Source organism: Natrix helvetica (genome assembly GCF_964273705.1).
Source record: "Natrix helvetica genome assembly, chromosome: 1".
NCBI classification, from domain to species: domain Eukaryota; kingdom Metazoa; phylum Chordata; class Lepidosauria; order Squamata; family Natricidae; genus Natrix; species Natrix helvetica.
In genome coordinates, this window is record NC_138548.1 from 178,453,826 (window position 1) to 178,473,012 (window position 19,187).

At 41.0% G+C, this 19,187-nt stretch overlaps 1 protein-coding gene across 1 annotated transcript in view; it reads right to left on the minus strand.

Moving 5' to 3' along the window:
• Positions 1-19,187, minus strand: part of DNAH7 (dynein axonemal heavy chain 7) — a gene marked incomplete at its 5' end in the record, with an annotated part of 161,289 nt that overhangs the window by 1,315 nt on the left and 140,787 nt on the right. The window contains 9 exons of the mRNA XM_081956675.1: positions 2,771-2,948; positions 3,890-4,042; positions 5,155-5,385; positions 6,832-6,969; positions 8,656-8,841; positions 9,560-9,721; positions 13,201-13,401; positions 15,280-15,441; positions 17,253-17,429. Of these exons, the coding sequence (XP_081812801.1) occupies positions 2,771-2,948; positions 3,890-4,042; positions 5,155-5,385; positions 6,832-6,969; positions 8,656-8,841; positions 9,560-9,721; positions 13,201-13,401; positions 15,280-15,441; positions 17,253-17,429 (1,588 nt within the window). The remainder of the gene's footprint in view (positions 1-2,770; positions 2,949-3,889; positions 4,043-5,154; positions 5,386-6,831; positions 6,970-8,655; positions 8,842-9,559; positions 9,722-13,200; positions 13,402-15,279; positions 15,442-17,252; positions 17,430-19,187) is intronic.

The window sequence follows — 19,187 nt, forward strand, 5'->3', positions numbered from 1 at the left end:
TTATGATTTTTTGATCATTCCCATTAGGGAAGCCCATACCTAGAAATGGATTCTGTACAACTTCCAAAGACAAATCTCAGGCAATGATTATTTCTGCATACACAAATAAACAGATAGGAGATGGGTTGCAGCTTTGCCCTGGATTAGTGTCAACACCCATTGAAAAGTATGATTTGCATGTGGTTTCCTACTCAGAAGTAGGTTTTCTGAAGCAAACACGTGGCCATAACAAACAATTAGGCCACAACCTACCCTCTTAACCTTTGTGATAATCTTATGGAATTTACGATGACCAATTTTCCCAACATGAATTTGTAATTCAATTAAGCTAGTAATCTATATAAAAAATGTAATGTTTGTTTGTTCAAAATCTTAAATCTCCGAAAGTTCTTCACCGATTGCTTTGAAATTTTGACACAACGTTGCATTCGAATACGCGCATGTTTTTATATATGTATATTATATAGATGTCACACCTGTGACAGGTAAAAACATGTTTTTTGTAAAAACATGCTTTTTTGAAAACCAGCGCCATCTGTTGGACGTAAAAGCAACACACGCTATACTAAATATTTCACGATTCCATTTCAATGTTTCCGATTGCATTGTTATATTGATTTTTCATACATTTCCATTAATTTTCATTTTGATTTAATTATTTCGTGTCACATAGTGTTGGAATTCAGCTGTGTCGTTTACACAGCTGAATTCAATGATCTTCAATCATTATTAACTCTTCGTTGTAGATTTGTGCTTAGAAATTGCGAACAAAGTTCTCAATCAATTGAGAATGCCATCACCGAATCGATCTGCTGCTGCTTCTTTCGATGTAGAATTGCGTCGGGAACAAAATTACAACACAGGTGATCTTTTGTCGTATGTGCAATCAAATATTCCTAAGCTAACGCTTGAGCAAAATTGCATTTATGATCAAATAATGCAAACTGTCAATAACGGGGTTGGAGAAATCTTCTTAGATGCGCCAGGAGGAACTGTTAAAATGTTCCTAATTACATTGATTCTGGAAGCGATCCCAAAATGACATAGCCTTAACTCTTGCGTCGTCGGGAATAGCTGCAACATTGCTACCAGGTGGAAGAACTGCTCATTCCGCTTTGAAATTTCCATTGAACATGCAATTCATTGAAACTCCCACGTGCAACATTTCCAAAGCATCCGGCATGGGAAAAGTATTGCAGAAATGCAAACTTATCGTTTGGGATGAATGCACAATGGCGCACAAAAAATGGCTCGAGGCTCTTGATCGATCATTGCAAGATTTGCGAGGAAATATCAGACCATTTGGGATCGCATTAATATATCTTGCAGGAGATTTCAGGCAAACATTACCTGTAATTCCTCGATTGACACCAGTGGACGAAATAAATGCTTGCCTGAAATACTCCACTATGTGATAACACGTAAAGACATTAAAATTAACTACAAATATGCGTGTCCAGCTGCAAAATGATCGATCAGCTAAGATATTCTCACATCAATTGCTGGAAATTGGGAATGGAAAAGTGCCGGTTGATCTGACCTCAGGACAAATTTCATTGCCTCATAACTTCTACAATTTAGTGACATCAAAAGAAGAATTGGTTGAAAAAGTATTTCCCCATATTCACACCAATTATAAGAATCACGATTGGCTGAGTGAACGAGCTATTCTTGCGGCCAAAAACAAAGACGTCTACGGACTTAACAATATTATTCAGTCTAACATTCAAAGTGAGGCAGTCACATACAAGTCCGTTGACACTGTTGTGGAAGCAGATGAAGTGGTTAATTATCAAACAGAATTTTTGAATTCACTCGATCTGCCAGGGATACCACCGCACGTACTGCAATTGAAAATCGGCTTGCCAATTATCATGCTGCGAAATATCAACCAGCCAAAGCTTTGCAACGGCATGCGGCTTGCAGTAAAAAAAATTAATGACCAACGTCGTAGAAGCAACCATCTTGACAGGACCTTTCAAAGGTGAAGATGTCCTCATTCCTCACATTCCTATGATTCCAACGGGTATGCCATTTCAATTTAAGAGATTGCAATTCCCAATTCGATTGCCGTTTGCAATCACCATCAATAAAGCTCAGGGCCAATCTTTAGAATTGTGCTGTTTAGATCTAGACACGGATTGTTTCTCATATGGACAATTATATGTTGCGTGTTCTAGAGTCGGCAAACCAGACAATATATCTGCACACACAATGGAACAACAAAAAATATTGTATACCCACAAGCATTGTGAAATTAAACATATTAGAAACTTGCACTTTCTCTTTCCTTTCTTTTCCATTTAACCAGACTGGGCCACAGCAACGCGTGGCCGGGTACAGCTAGTGGAATATAAAGAAATTATAGTAGAACCTCTGGTCACAGCTATAATTGATTCCATAACTTTGGTCATGACCCAAACCTAACCAAAATTAATCCAGTGGCCACATGTGGGTCGCTGTTGTTTGTAAACAAACAACAGGAAATTTGGTGCTTACAAAAATCCCGATTTGGTTGTGGTAAGAAGCGTCTGTGACCAGAGGTTCTACTGTATGCAGAGGATCAAAGGGTAGGGGGGGCTATGATAACGCAGATCTCTGCTTAGCATGTGGCTAAGCCTCAGCCTAATTTCATACTGATTTTGAGAAGCTTAGCTTCCATTTCCCCAATTTTCCACCCCGTCTTAGAGATAAAGGGTAGAGTACAAAAGTGCTAATTAAAATAAAAGTTCTCCCAATTATAGAACTGCCAATCTGATTGTAGACTCACCATCTTCGGGGCCATGTTTGTATTCTTTGTCTTCCAGAACTTCATAATCAAACCCTAGGAGATCAATTGGGATGGTGTATTTCCGGGCAAAATTCTGTTGGGCGCCAGTTAAGAAGGCTTGTGTGAAGAAAAATCCAGAAAGCCAGAACATCGGGGGAGTGCCATTTTCAAACCACGTCTGCAATGACAGGATGAGGAGGAAATTTAGTTTAATATTAACAAATGAATACACTAGGTTGTATCAAGGGGCACTGATGGAATGCAACCTACTCACTGGATTCCCTGTCCCCCGGCACTTTTTAGAAATGGGCAAGCCTTACTAAATGTGCCATGCGTAGCAAACGAAAATCAGATTTTTGCTGCATGTTTGTGCAAGGCTTTTTTAGGATGACAGTGGACTCCGTGGTGGGCCAGATCTTGGTTCTGTCAACCCCAACTAACATGATCAGGGACTGTGACTACCATCTAATATTAGAATGCCACATTTCCTACCTCAATTCTGGATGGTTAAGTCACACCTTAAGCAGCTAAAGATGATAAAATTGTCTTGCAATGTTCTATAACCCCCTTCAAAATGTCTAGGTTATATTTCCTGTGCTCCTTTTTGTCGAGGATGGCATGTTTCCTCTGTCTATGAATTCCATCTAAAATCTTATGTTAAGATGCTTTTAATCAGTAGCAGGAAATCTCACCAAATTGTTACCAAAGCATCATAGCAAGGTGGGTCTCCAGCACTTAAAGTTTATGTACTTCGGTTTGAGATGACTTCTGAAGTGCAGGCATTCAGTAATGGGAAAAGTCAGTATTCTGTGCTCAGTGACACAACTTGAATAGACAGCCATTGTCTTAGGTGAGGTAACATATGCCCTAATACTCAAATCATTGTAAACAGCATGTGCCCAGAATCTGGGATAGTGCTTTGGATATTAATTACGTATACCTATTCATGCGATGTGTTTCTATAAGAGTATTTAAAGCGATATGCATATACAGAGAAATAGTGCGGCTTTTCCTATTAAACCTGCTAGGATGATGAATTGTAGTTATACATATCTAAAGTGCAGCCAGATCAAGAAAGCTTTCAATTCCTAGAATCAAAATTTTAACTGAAATGCTCACCTGTAGGAACTTCAATCTGGTAAGAAAATCATTTACATAGCTGCCAAGAGGTTTGAGGCTTGGATAAGACTTACTCATCCACATGCCTGGAATTTTTCCTTTCAACATACTATTTACTACTTCTTCCAGATCTGCAGACATCACCACTAAACCCTGTTTGAGATACAGTAGAAAAAAAGACACATGTGGATTTGTCCCTCTCCATATCATCATAGCTTTACCAAATACTGCCTCTAGGGAATAGCTGAGCTTGGTAATTTAGTCTCTATGCAGTGGTCACTCAAAATCTGTCATGTTACTGTACAAGCTTGTACTCTGGAGTTAAGCTGATATGTGGTTGAAGCACATACAGTGAGCCACTGTTCAGTTTTACAGGCCTGCATTTATTGTTAGGATTGATATACTCTTCATATTTCTGTTACACAGTTTAGTTGTGGAATGACAGCTATACATTGAGCAAAAGTTCTGATGAGACAGGTGCAGCAACTTTGAAAATTAACTACTGTATTTCATCCCCTACCACTATTTGAGCTACACAATATGTTGCCCAGTCATTAGAATTAGGCAGCATACAGCTTTGATCAAGTGTAATTAATTGTCAATACTTGTATTAGGTAAATTCTATCACACAGATCATGAAAATATGAATTTGTTAGTTGGTTCTTCCCATACAGTGCCCAAGTAATCTTTATGGCAGTCATGTAAGGTATGTACTGCATTCTGTACTGTATTGATTGTGTAATCAGACACACAAGTACTCTACTTGTGTGTCCGATCACACTTGATTAATAAAGTATTCTGTTCTGTTCTATTCCATTCCAGAAGGAAAAGGCTTAAAATGGAGAGCATATGTTAAATATTTAGCAGAAGAAAGAGTTGAAAAGAGAATTTACTAGCTCATTGCTCAGTTTGGACAACTGGCATTTGAGCAACTTTTGGGAGGACAATCCTTCCAGCTGCATTGTAGGCCACTAGCTTAGGTTGCTGTCTTCAAAGTGTATTTCCATAGCTTTTCATCCTACTACTCATCTCTACTGCTAGATTTCTAAAACAGCAGTGATGCATAATGCTGAGCATGTTATTATAGTTGAGAACTGCACCTCCCAAGTAGTGGTGAAGGCCAGAGCTTGGTGATTATTTCATCCCTTCAAACTAGAAGAACTATTGGGCAAATCCCCAAAGTCTCCAGTGAAACTAATGGGAGCTGACAGCTGCTCTTTCCAGCCTATTCAAACTAAATATGCTTTCTCGTCAGCTTATCTTACCTTGATTGCTTTCTGAATGTTGATGCAGGAGGTTCGGAGAGTTTGCAATAATTTGTTAAATCGGCCCATTTCTTGGACCAGCACAGTGTTCATGCTCTGGGTGTAGGTTGTTGGGTATCTCCTCATTGCTATTTCAATGTTAAAGTCAGAGGGAAGTTTACTTTGAATGTCACTTGCCACCTCACGAACAATTTCATCAGATGACTTAGCACCAGCCCCTGTTGCACGAGACTGTTTACAAAACAGAGAGAAAGAGAGCGGTGAAGGGCTGTAAAGCCTACCAGATATTTCAGCTCGGCAGGAAGAACTTTTACTGGGGACTTAAACTTGGACAGAAAGGGGCCAGTTGATGTCATTTAATTCAGATGCAAAAATTGTGTTTCTTGCATTAGAAAATCTGGGCTTGGAGCCATTTTGTGCTTTTTTAATACTCTGGGCATCTTGGACAACAGAAGATTTAATATAGCTGGCTAATATTATTATAAAATAACATCTCAAGGGCAGCAAAGTAGATTTGCCCTTCTGATTATCTCAGGAGGGAAATCCATTTGAAACAGCTTTCGTATTAGGGTACTACTGAAATCAGCAGGAATGGAGTGTTAATCTGCTCCCAGCCCATTGCTTTCAATCTGAACAACTATGAAGTAGCCGGCTGAATGATTCTACTAAGTATGGACCCCAAAAAACGTTAAAATAGTGAGCCTTTGCACATATGTTGCTTTCCCACACTTATCTGCAATGTAACAATGTGGGAAATACTCAACTCTGCATTTGCCATATACATTTCCAATTGCATTGAGATCCAGGCCTTTCTCACATACAGTCTAGATCAGAAGTGTGAAACGTGTCCTCCGGGGCCGTCCCGAAGATGGTGAGGAACCAGCTCCTGTCGCCCCAGGCCTGGCCACGCCTACCCAGTCAGCTGCGATGACCAGGCCTACCCCATTCCCCCCCCCCCCCCAAGGCCAAACAAACTCCTGATGTGGCCCACGACGGGATCGAGTTTGACACCCCTGGTGTAGATGGTGGACCTGTCCCTCTTGCTTCATAATCAAGCACTTGTGCAATGTCAAAACTTTCACTCATTAGGCATCCCGTGTGGAAGGACACTGCATGGCTTGAAGATCTATGTGTGCCTCTCAAGTCCCTGTTGTTGTGACATAGTTCTCAGTTTGCCCGTGTTTCCCTATGGAATGGAAATATTTTCATCCTTGGGGGAAATGAAATTGTATGGTAGATCTCCTGAACCTTGTATTATGAGATGTTCGAGAAATAGAAGTAAAAATAGGAAAGCATTCAGGCCAGGATGACTGCCTAAAGTACTGGAGACATCTTTGTATATACCCATTATTGCTGGTGGAATTCCCAGAAGAAAGCCAATACTATATTTTGGAATTTACTGGAGATACTTAAAAGCTTTACAGTACTCAAGCAATTCAGCATTCCTTTTGAACTGTCCACAGTTTATCTATATGCATGCAATTTGCAAACTGCTCTTGTAAAAACCTAATTGTAGTATTTCACAGTCTAGATTTACAAAGATTACAAGCCCACAACAGAGAAGAAAAGGCTGCTTTTTCTGCATTTCAAACACTATCCCCCAAAGTGCATAAAACCATTGATTGTAATGGTGGTAGCTAGGTTCTTCACAGTTTTTGAACTGAAAATTAGACACACCTGTGTGAGAAGAATATTATCAAACAGCAACTGCGTTTCAGCTTGATCCTTGGTGATATCGGCATTGGAGTTCATCCCAAAGATCTCTGGGGCAGGATTCAGAGGAAGAGTCTTAGTGTATTCAATGTAACTTTGATACTGAAAATGATTAAGAACAGTGATTTATTGGTAAATTGATCCTAAATTTCATGGAGCTATAGGTCTGCCTAAAGCCAGTCTGTTGTAGTAGTTAAGGAGACAACTAGAAATCAACAGATATAAATTTTAGCCCCGTCTTAAAGCATGAAAGCCCACTGGGTGACTTGAGCCTCTCTGTCTCTCTGTTTCTCTCTCTCCCTCCTTCTCTCCCTCCTTCTCTCCTCAATTCACCTCACAGAATTGTATAGAAACTAGAGGAGGAAGGAATATTAGGAATGTGGACTGCCTTGAATTATTTATTAAAAAGTAAAGTGGCATAAAATATATATTTTTTAAATCTAATTTCCAGCCTGATTTCATTGACCATAAAATGTTCTACTATGAAAGGAGATTACAGATTCACTGAAGACTTGATTCTTCAGAATAACCTGACAATATTAAAGGTAAAAAAAAAAAAAGGTAAAGGAATCCCTACGAATTTTCTCAGCTAGTCGATGTTGACTATCATCTCCATTTCAAGGAGACATTTCCGCTGTTATGTGGCCAGCATAATGTCACAGAGCAGTTACCTTCCCACCAAAGTGGTACCTATTTATCTACATGCTTTTGCATGCTTTCAAACTACTAGGTAGTTTGAAAGCATGCAGGAGCTGGGGCGAGGACAGGAGCTCAACCCATCACGTGACACTAAGGTCTTGAACCTGGGCTGCCACGTGACGGGGTGGCAGCCCAGGTTCTTAATAGGACAAGCCCAGCATCTCAACAGCTGAGCCACCACACTGCCCCCCCATAAGTGAGTGAAACTTTTAATGTGTCTCTTAAGTGGACACCTGGATGCACTCTAGAGCAGGGGTCTCCAACTTCCAGCCAGCATGCACTGGCTGAGGAATTCTGGGAGTTGAAGTCCACAAGTCATAAAGTTGCAAAGGTTGGAGACCCCTGCTCTAGACCAAGATACTTTACACACATACATCCCCTTGGTATCACAGTCAGGAGCCAGGTCACAAAAGGCAAATGGAGCAGTGAAGAGGAAGTGTGACATGCACACAGCATTCCTCCTGCAATGCTATGCTTTCCTGAAGCTGAATGATGGGAGACTCTAGAATTTATTGTCAATTTAATGTAGAGATATGGGTCAACCTGAATGGCTTTAAAAGGGGATTAGATCAATTTGTGGAGAAGCCTCTCATGAGTTGGAATTCTGATGGCTATATATTCCTTCCATTGGAGGCAATTTTGTTTTTAATACTAGAGAGACCTGAGCAAGCGCAAGAAGAGACTCTTTTTATAGCTCTTTTTTTTACAGTTGCCAGCTGAACCAGCACTGCTGTTCTAGCAAGAAGGGATTTGAGAAACTCTGATGGATGGGAGTTGGATCTTCTCTGTGAAGTGACATACAACATTCCTTTCCTGCTCAGCATCACTTGATATCTTATGAAGCCCAATGGGAATTTTGAATCTTGGACATATTGAAGAATGCAGGGATATTACAGAGGTGTTTAAAGTACAGGTTGACAGCTACACCAAAGCCATCTCGTTTGACCCCCCGAGAATGACAAAAAATAATAATAATGTTTGCAGCCATTTGTAGACGCCGATCTTTTAGCATCAGCCTCTCGCCTGGATTGCCTTCCATTCAATGGGATTTGGTCAGGAAAACTTCCCATTGTATGTTCGGGTGCTTACCTCTCCTTCAGGAGGAGCATAGTAAATGCCACTGGTATCAAATTTATAGTTGGGATCCATGACAATAATCGGATTATAGAACTTGTTTAGAATGCTGCGCAATGTACGCCGATCCCAGTCATCAGTAACTCTGCCTCCATAATTACATTCGCCCGTCATGTAGCGGATAGCATCAAATGGCAACTCCTGGGAAGAAAAAAAACAACCCAGGGGTCTCTGTGACATACCTGTCCAGGCACTAAGTTTTTAAATTAAATCTTTATTACAGTCAAAGACAAGCAAAAGAAGAATGGGGCAGAGTCCATTAAAAAGCATAGAAAACACATCATGGTCTATTATTATTATCATCTTTATCATTATAAACAGGTGTGTGTGTGTGTCTAAAGCAGGGGTGTCCAAACTTGGCAACTTTAAGACTTGTGGACTTCAACTCCCAGAATTCCCCAGCTGGGGAATTCTGGGAGTTGAAGTCCACAAGTCTTAAAGTTGCCAAGTTTGGACACCCCTGGTCTAAAGGAATCTGAAAGGAAGAGATAGGAGCATTAGATGGGGAGGAGTTTTGGAAATAGGATTTAGTAATGTTCAGAAAAGACAGTTCCCAAGATTATGAACTCCATCTGCTGAAAATATATACTTTTAACAAAATTATATTGGTCTTTAGCATCCCTTTTCAACCCCCGACATTAAACATTCGTGCCTTGTGGCTTCCCAAAGATCCTGAAAATAAATCATAACCCCTTGCCAATAGCATCAGAGAGAAAGCCCCCCCCCCCATTTTCCCAGTGAAGAACATTTTATTTATGCAGTTCTTTTTAAAACAAAGAAACAAACAAACAGTTACTGCAGACAGCTCTTTCAGCAGCAGAGAGAACAAAACCGACATTGCTTTGGAATCGTTCAGTACCTCATACTGATTTATGAACATATTCAACTGCTGCACGCTGATCCGCAGGTCGGTTTCATTAAACTCGTAGGGAATGTTCCAGCCCAACGGGCCAAACTTTCGTCTCTCTTGGACCAGGGCATGAAAGAAGCAGAGGCCGTACAGGAGCTTCTTGAATTCAGCCTTTGGAAAGGGAGAGAAAAGAAAGGCTTATCTACGCCGTTCTTCTTCTGCCGAGCGATTCTCAGTTGTGCTACTGTGGTTAATTCAGCTATTATTTTCTTTCTTGTTAAGCTACCTGCTTCCCTCAAGGAGTTCACTGCAATTAATATCAACCTTCTTTCCAGATCCGTATTCTAGCACTGAGGCAATTTGGAACTGCTGAACTTCAACTGGAGAGCTACAGCCTTTGCTTCAAGGCGATCTTTGAAGCTCAAGCTAAACACACCCATAATTTTTAACCCAAAGGTGTCCCCAGCTCCTTCTCCGCAGCCCTGGAACACCCTCTGAACACACCTGATAAAAACTGGGGGCATGGAACAACCCTTAATATACGCTAAACGTGCCCTAGAAAGTATTAAGTTTAACACATCTAAATAGAGCCATGGTGACAGAGTGGTTAGAATGCAGTACTGCAGGCTACTTCTGTTGACTGCCGACTGCCAGCAGTTTGGCAGTTTGATTCTGACCGTCTCAAGGTTGACTCTGCCTTCCATCCATCCAAAGTTGGTAAAGTGAGGACCCAGATTGTTGGAGGCACTAGGCTGACTCTGTATACCACTTAGAGAGGGCTGTAAAAGCACTGTGAAGTGGTACCTAAGTGTAAGTGCTATTGCTAATTAAATGTCTCATTTAAAATGTCTCATTTCATCCATTTGCATTATCACCCGATCCAAAGGCTACACATGACTCCAGACATTGTCCACAATTGTCTTATATGGGCAATGGGAAAGGGAGATATAGAAAGTGATACCCTTTGGTTTGTTGTGCTATTATTACCCCACTTGAGACAAGTCAGGCATCCTGCCCCACCTCACCTTTGTTTTAAGAAACTTTGTTTTAATTCAAACAATCCAGGTAATCCTCAATTTAGGACCACAATTGAGGCCAAAATGTATCTTGCTAAGTGAGAAATTTGTTGAGGTTTTGCCCCATTTTACGACTTTTCTTGCCACATTTGTTAAGTGAATCACTGCTGTTGTTAAATTAATAACACGGGGGGTTAAGTGAATCTGACTTCCCCACTGACTTTGCATGTCAGCAGGTCACAAAGGGGTCACATGACTCTAGGACACTACAACCGTCACAAATATGAGTCAGTTGTCAAGCATCCGAATGTAAATCAGTTGACCATGGGGATGTTGCAACGGTCATAAATGTGAAAAGTTGTCATATTTTCAGTGCCGTTTTAACATTAACGGTCACTGAACACACTGTTGTAAGGTGAGGACTACCTGTAGAGTATTGCAAAATCAAGCGTCCACCTTCTAGCATTATCTTTATTTCTAAAAGCAGAGGAAGCATTCTTCTACATGGCTCAGACCCTCTTCCTTCTGCCATGTATACTATTGCATACAACAAATAAAAATCTTTTCAAAAATATATAGCATGAGGACACTATGGTTTTGAAAAGTTACAAAGAAAGCAGAACAAGTTGACAGAAGGACAATCGGGAGGATCAGACAACTATAAAGGTTGTGTGACCAAAGACCATGAGAATTGGATTTCCTGTTAGGAAAAAAGAACAGAATGGAAATACTATAGCATTTCCCCCCAATACCTGCAGTGTTGCACACAACCTGATTCTCTAGCATTCCAGCATGTAAGAGTGATAAAAAACGGGAGGGCTTGAGATAGGCAGACTTTAGCCAAAGTGCAGAACAAACTTCCTAACTGGAATAAAAGTTGGACAATGAAGTTAATGATCCAGAAACGTGATGGGATCCCCTTTGTTGGGTAGGTTCAAGCAGAAGCTCGAAAGCCATATGTTAGGGAAGACTTATCCTGGATTCTCTCCCTGAGCAGAAGCTGGAACGGATGGCTCTTCCAAATCTTTGATTTCCCGAATGCCATTGGGGCAGAGGGTCTGCTTAGTGCTTTGTTGGAAGCGTCCCATTTGCCCATAGAAAACATAAATGTACTCTGATAAATGTGAGGCTAGGAAAGGTAATGGGCACTTATGAATGAACGCTTGGTGAATGCCATACCCATCATGTTACCAATTAGTGTATGGCAATGTCTCCATGGAAGCTGTTCTGTGAGGCTATACATGACATGTTCTCAAAAGCCAATGTGTCCACCAGTCCCAAATATTCCCTGTTAAGAGTGACAGTTCAAGCAAGTGAAAAAGCTGAGTTAATCCCATCCACCATGTCTGGGTGTGCGTGTGTGTGTGTGTGTGTCCATCCTGCATCCTCTCCAGATACTTTCCTCTCAATCAGGCAACTGCAGATGGGGCCAACTCCAAAATGAAACTGAATTTAAACACAATTAATATTCACTTAATTAAATGATATGGATCTGCCCAAGTACAGCTTCCAGCTGTTGTGTTAGAAAAGGAGGGTGGAATGGTCTCCCAAAGCTATGGAAGGGTGCATGGAGAATCTTGGACCCTTTAGGTCAAAGTGTATAGGCAGAGTAAAAGAGGTCCAGCTAGCCTGTAGTGGGAGCTATCTGTGCTGAACCTGAAGAAAAGAAGGGGTAGGGTTGTAGGGTTTTAGGGATGAGATGGGAGATAAAATTCTGTTGGAGTTTGAAAACTCTGGGTTTTCTCTTTATGCTTATAAACTTTCCATGAAAAGGTCAGAAGTCTCCTGTGACCCTCTTTCAAGGAAACTGAGCCTTGGGTAAGCAAGGCAGCCCAGACATTTACACAATTATGTAGTGAGCTGCCTTTTAGGAACAATATGCAACCTTTGCTTCTGAATGCTATATTTAAAACTTGCAACCTAAATGCCTATTCTCGCTTCTTTTGTTTCTTTCAGCGTGTTGGCATTTTTAACTTTTTAAAAAAAGTTTCAGAGTTTTTGTTTTTAATTGCCAGGCAAGCAGAAAAAACATCATCATCTCAGTTTAAGCACAACAATCTCCCATTCTTAATTACGACACCGATCATGGAAATTATCTTGGGTCAAGCGCCTTCGCACTCTAAAACCTAATTATGAAAACAGCAGGTGGCTCCTCACTCGAAGCTGTTATTCTAAAGAAGGTAGTGATGAGCGCCATCCATCAACTCCTAGAGCCGTTTTCACCCTCCCGGTCCTATGAAACCAGCATTTTAATGCTTTCGATTAAAGGAAGTTTGATTCTCAGCAGGGCAACGCTCGGCTCATCTTCGGCTGCAAAAATTTCTCCCCTGCTTTGCAGATTTGCATCGGGAAACTACTTCCTCCTGACTCCTTTAAAAATGGGCACACAACATTATTAATGGCACACCACCGATACTTGGTGGAGGTGGAATAAAGCTTGGCGGTAAAATAAAAATACAATTTTAATAAAGCCTGCTATTAACTGCATCCCAGGAGGCAGCCATAAAGGCACGTTTCTGTGCAGAGAAGGGCTATTTCATTGGGTAGGTTATAAACCAGCAAAAATGCAAGCCAGCCCGTAAGAGCTGGTTTTTTACAAGAAGGAGAAAACAAGACTAATCATGGAATACTAACAGGCTTTTTGCAGCTGTTAAAAAACTCCACATCTGAGATGGGGTCCATTAGATATGACCTGACCACGTTTGCCCGTAGACCTTTAGGGGCCTCGTTGGTCATCTTCACCCCATTCTGAAGCACAGAAACAGGGAAGTTGGGAGATGGGTAGCTTGTGAGCCACATACGGAAATCTGGGTGTGTTGTATCTGGATTCAGTTCCTAATGGAGAAGAAAAAGAAACTCAGTAAGGACAAGAGATCACCAGTTGCGGTTACAAATCAACTGTTTCTTTTTACGGCCTACGCACATTCAAATATATTTATGTTCAATACAGTTTTTTATAAATGGGAACAGGACATTTGATGTGATGTGTATTCATGTTTAACATGAAATCTTGTACTGCTGAGGCTGTTAACTTGATGCTGACCAGATATTTTAAATTATTCCTATAATCCTAGGCCATCTTGTTTGGGGTTTACGATAGTTGTAGTTCAATAAATGCAAAAAAATGCCAGATAACTGCTTCCCTTTATTGGAAGTGCTGCTTCCCCATGCTTGTTCTTTGCTTCCAAGCACAGTTGAGATATTATGCCATATATTATGTGGGCAAATGTGCTAGATCTATTTATGTTTTAGTAGCATCCATCAATCAATGTCTGATACAATGGTTATATACTCCAATTTAAAAACTAATTGCTACCATTGAAATCTAAAAGATATTTCTCTGTGTGCCTCAATAATTGAACTTCTGAGATAGCCAGTGCCAATTTAGGCCTATCTAATTTAACCTCCCCCCCCCCCCAAAATCCATCTTCGCAAAACTATTAAAATTTGATTTAAAAACCAGTATATCATAATTTAAAAAATCAGGATGATGCAGTCTAATTCAATATTAGAAATAAATGTACCCTGCAGGCCAAACCTAAGCACACATACTGAAAGTTGAATTCAATGAAAGCTACTACTCACATTTACAGCCCCAAGGTACTTTCCCAATATTACATTTTATGAAGAGTTTATTCAAGATAAGTATTTAAGGATTAAGTTAATTCTTAAACTCCAAAACAAATAAAAATTACTATTTATGTCTTGGGGCGGGGGGGGGGGTTGTTTATTTTTGTTTTTTGCTGATTGCTCCAATTATTTCACCCTGCACATAATAATACACCTCCAGAAATTCAAATTGCTATGAAAATGGCAGTGGCAATGATGAGGCTTAAATGGAAGAAACATTAGCTAACTTGGCATGTTGGCAATAGCATTACCACTTCTTTTGCTGAGAAAACTGGGTAGAATTAGCTGACCCGGTCACTAGAGCAAACTGACCATTATAGCTTCCTTCAGCCCTCCCTTCTTAAGTCCAAGAGCTTCTGCTGGTTAACATTTCCTCTTGCAGAAGCACAAGTGGGCAAAACAGAAGGGGAAGAAACCATGCAGGGAGGGGAAAGGCTGATTGATAAAAAGATTGTTCTCCAACCTTTTCAAGTCGCCCACTTTTGGATCTGCCAAGCAACATATTGGCGAAGAATCTTTTATTTATTGCTGACCCAATTTGCATGCTCCCACAAAAGCCAACTTGATGCAAATTATATTAACCCATAAGCTGAGAAATCAAAATCTCCAATAGGGTTCAACAAATAATTAGAAGGGTTTTTTGTATCATTTTGCTATCGTTTAATAGTCATGTAGATTAATTTAGCCCGGATTTAGCAGGCCTGCCGCCTACCTCATCCACATATTCCTATTGCTCGCTTCATGTGTTTTATCTTATTGCCTTTCAGTCCATATGTAATTTTTTCCAACATCACTTTCAAGATCCACTGATTCCTCAAATGTTCTCTTGCTTCACAATGTCATACTTAACTTGGCGGCTGTTACCCTCCCTCCTAGTACACCTTTTCTTATGACCCAATCTGAGTACCATCATCTTTATCCAGCTCTGGCTCCTTTACCGTTGTTCTGCCCATCTCGCCTACAAAATTAGCCTACGAGTTACGTCTCATCTTTTTTCTACATAACATCTATGCCTAGAATCACAGCTTCCCCCCCAAAAAAGAAACAGTTGTCATCATGGTTTAAGCTCCTGTTTGTACTCACTTCACAGACTTTCTCCAGCGTGGGCATCCATGAGGTTGCAAGGTGGCAGTTCTGCAGAACTACCCAACTTCCCTCTTTGACTGCCTTCTCAATCATGCGCATAGCAATGGGGCCTTGGCCTTGGCCCAGGGACAGAGAGCTGAGTTTTGACGCACCAAAGCCCTGTACATATAAAACATCCATGGAAAAAAGAGGGAGGGGAATCATCCAATGTTGCAGGAGCACAGCGAGGGTTAGGTTGCAGTCAACATTTAGAATCCTATAGAAAGTCTTGTTGAAGTCACGTCAAGTTATTAAGCTCCATGTATGAAGCAAATGCAATTGGCCATGGTCCTCTAGAAGGCATTCCCTGTCTTTCTTTTATTGAGTTGAGAGAGGTTACTAACAAGATTCACTAAGGCAGTGATGGCTAACCTTTTTTTCCTCGTGTGCTGAAATTGCATGCACGGGCGCAACAGTGCACACACACGTGCACACACCCATAGCGCAATGTGCCCTGCCCCCCTGCACATACACACACGATGCCTCCCTCCTCGGTTCTCTGCCTGGTTGCTGGGTGGGTGTGGCCATGGTGGGCGTGCCCTACTCGGCCTCCTGCACCACAGGGGTGGTGGGGGACGCTTTTGCCCTCCCCGGGCTCTGGAGGCTTTTTTCGAGCCTCCGGGAGGGCGAAAATGGCCTCCCTTGGGCTCAGGAGGCCCTCCAAAGGCCAGAAATAGGCCCACTTCTGGACTTCTGGAACTTCCGGGAGGCCCATTTTTTACCCTCCCAGAGCCTCCGAGAGGGCCCTGCATGCACCACATGCACGGTGGAGCTGAGTTGGGCAACGGCTCACGTGCCCACAGAAAGGGCATCACCTGTGGCCATCACAGCACTAAGACTTCTTTCATTTAGGTTCTTCTTACCAAGTCCTATAACAATTGGTAATTGTGGAGTGATAGTGTCCTGATTTCGTATCTCAGGAGATATTAAATAAAGGGATTGATGAAACCCTTCAATTTGGCACCCCCCCTTACACTGTCAACATCACCAGCCAGCAAGAAAGCTGCCCATCTGTCACTGCATTGCTACGGCTTTAACAGATGGCTAAGATCATTAACTTTCAAAGGAAGAATTTGCTTCCTTTACTTTGAGCAGACAAAGGGAGGTGAGTTTAAAGGGCTAAACTTTGCTTCCTTTCTCCTTGGGTGTGCATGGTTAAGGCCACGTCAGAACTTCCATGCCTGGGAAAGCTGATGGCTAAAAACCAGCTTTTCCTCTTTTTCATCTCTTCTTGCAGCTTAGGGTAGCTGATTGCCAGGGTAGAGAAGTAATAGGGTAAGTGGAAAGAGACTAGCTCTTAATCTATCAAATCTCCAGCCTGACAGATCAACTAATCCTTGGGACTGAAACCCATTGCCTCTACTGAAATTAATATATACCAAGGCTTGCAGATAAAGGACGCTCTAAAGTACTTTAATGGATACAGATTCAACCAGAGACTCAGAAAAGTGACTGTTCATAAATAGTGCAGCCTATATTCATTCCAATACTAGTATGTGTTAGCTATGTTACATTCCATAAAAGGATAAAAACAACTACAGGAACAGTGTTGTTCTCCTTCCACAGCCCCCTGAATACCAGCGTGTATAATAAGGCATACCTCGCATAGAGAGCAAGTAATGATATGAGTATTGTGGCACAAGCTCTGTCCCTTTGGTATGTATGTGCTGTGATATTGCACGCATGTACATAAACATGCCAACATCAGTTATGTCATTCTGACAAGACTTATCCATTCTGAGATTAAACCACTGGGCTTCGTCTATACAACTCAGATCAAGCCTGTAAAAATATTTTGTCTGATTGTTCCCAGCAACCCTGAAGCCTTTTGCTCATATTATCATCCCACTGAACAAGCAATGCAGTAGCAAGCACTCCAGTGTTAGGCCTCATATCCGCAGAGAAACTCAGTGAAATAGTCATCAACATACCTGGTCATCGGCAAATTTGAGTAGAGCCGCCATGGGATCTGCACCCGGAGACAGCACAAAAATTAGGGCAGCACAGCAGTGGCTATCCCCAAATGCTTTGTTTAAGTCAAAAGGAGGAGGCTCAATAAACAGACGGCCCAAGTTGTTAATAATAAATTCTTGCACCATGGGAATAATCTAGAAAGTCAAGAAGTCAAAAAAAAAGAGGGGGAAAAAAAGAAACATTAAAAGGAATACTTTGGTACAAGACAAAAGGAACAAGTGGAAAAGAAAAAAATACAAGTTTTCCAGAGCATCAAGTAAGAGCATTACGTTCATATTAGATGCCATGTCCCAATCCATCTTTCTCCAACCTGGCATAGTCTAAATCAGTGTTTCTCAAACTTTTTTTTCTCTCAAGAGACCTTTCTATTTTAAAAAATTATGGAAGACCCCCCAAAGAGCTTTTATTTGTATGAGTTGTATTTATTCATATTTACCATATTAAAAATTAAAACTGATCCATTCACTGATGCTATTGCTTGATGGGATTTTAAAAATGTATTATGATCCAACATAGGCTAGTAAATAATTTTGTCTTTGCAGACCCTTGAGAGGGTCTTGGGGGAGGTGCCCTCGGGGATCCTAAGGTCATATTTTAAGAACCACTGTTCTAAATGATAGTAGAGGAAGTATAGCAATTCTGTGTTCATAATAGTTGCTGAAATCCAAATCTTTAGGGGTAGGAATAAGCAATGTGCTACGCCCTCTTGCCACCAATAGGTCAACAGATCCTTCTTTTGATGTCCACTATTCTATACAAACATACATGCTGAAAGAGAGGGAGGAAGAGAGAGAGAAAGAGAACATAGAATGTTGGCATACAATGACAAGTAGCATCAGATATTATCACCTTTATTTATAAGAATGCCTCTGACTTCCTGCAGAAAATATAAATTGTAATGACTTGAGTTTACATAAGATTCCATAAAATAGCTGCAAAAAGTGTACAACCACTAGATGGGGGAAAAGAGATGCAGGACTGTTGCTGCCACCTAGTGTCTGAACAGATGTTTGCAGCCCTACTTTACAAGCATTCCCACCAGCCACAAAAAAAAGTCAAAAGAGGAGGGGGGGGGTTTGATAAATTGTCATAGCTACAGTCCTTTTGTTTGATTATTCACAATTTAGGATTAGAAGAGTAGGCAGCATATGCATTTTGGAAAATAAAAAACTTTTTAAAAATGCTTTGAAAATTCATATGTGCCCACCAGCTGCAAAAAATATTCTACTTCTCTCTTTGTTCCAGACCCTTAAATCAGAGAAGCTGTGTTTCAATGCCAGCTCAAGCAGGGATATAGCCAAACAATTTTTCTGTATTATTAGGGTAGTAAGCAGCCAGAGTTGTTAACTCTCAAGAATTTAGGCAAATGCAGTTTTAGATGACAGGAGCAAGAAAAACAGCACCGGTGTCAAATAGTTATCTGCAGAATTAAAAGGAAAGGAGTATCCCAAGAAATAAGATGTTAATTATAGTAAGTGCCATATTTTTCAGACTATAAGACACACCGGAGTATAAGACGCACCAAGATTTTGAAGAGGTTTTTTTTTTTAAAAAAATGTTTTGCTCCCTGTTTTTTTTTGTGAAAAATGGGACACACAGAGAGTTTGGGAGGCCTGTAAAGTCCTCCGGGGCGCTGGGGAGGGCAAAAACACCTCCCCCCCATTTTTGTGAAAAATGAGCCCATTTTCACTCATTTTTGCCCTCCCCAGCCCCCAGGAGCACTTTGCAGGTCTCCCAAATCCTCTGTGCATCCATTTCTGGAAAAAAAATTGGATACGCAGGGTGGGTTTCGGGAGGCCAAAAATGCTGTATTCAGTGTATAAGACGCACCCAGATTTTCACCCTCTTTTTGGAGGGAAAAGGTGCATCTTTTACTCCAAAAAATACAGTAA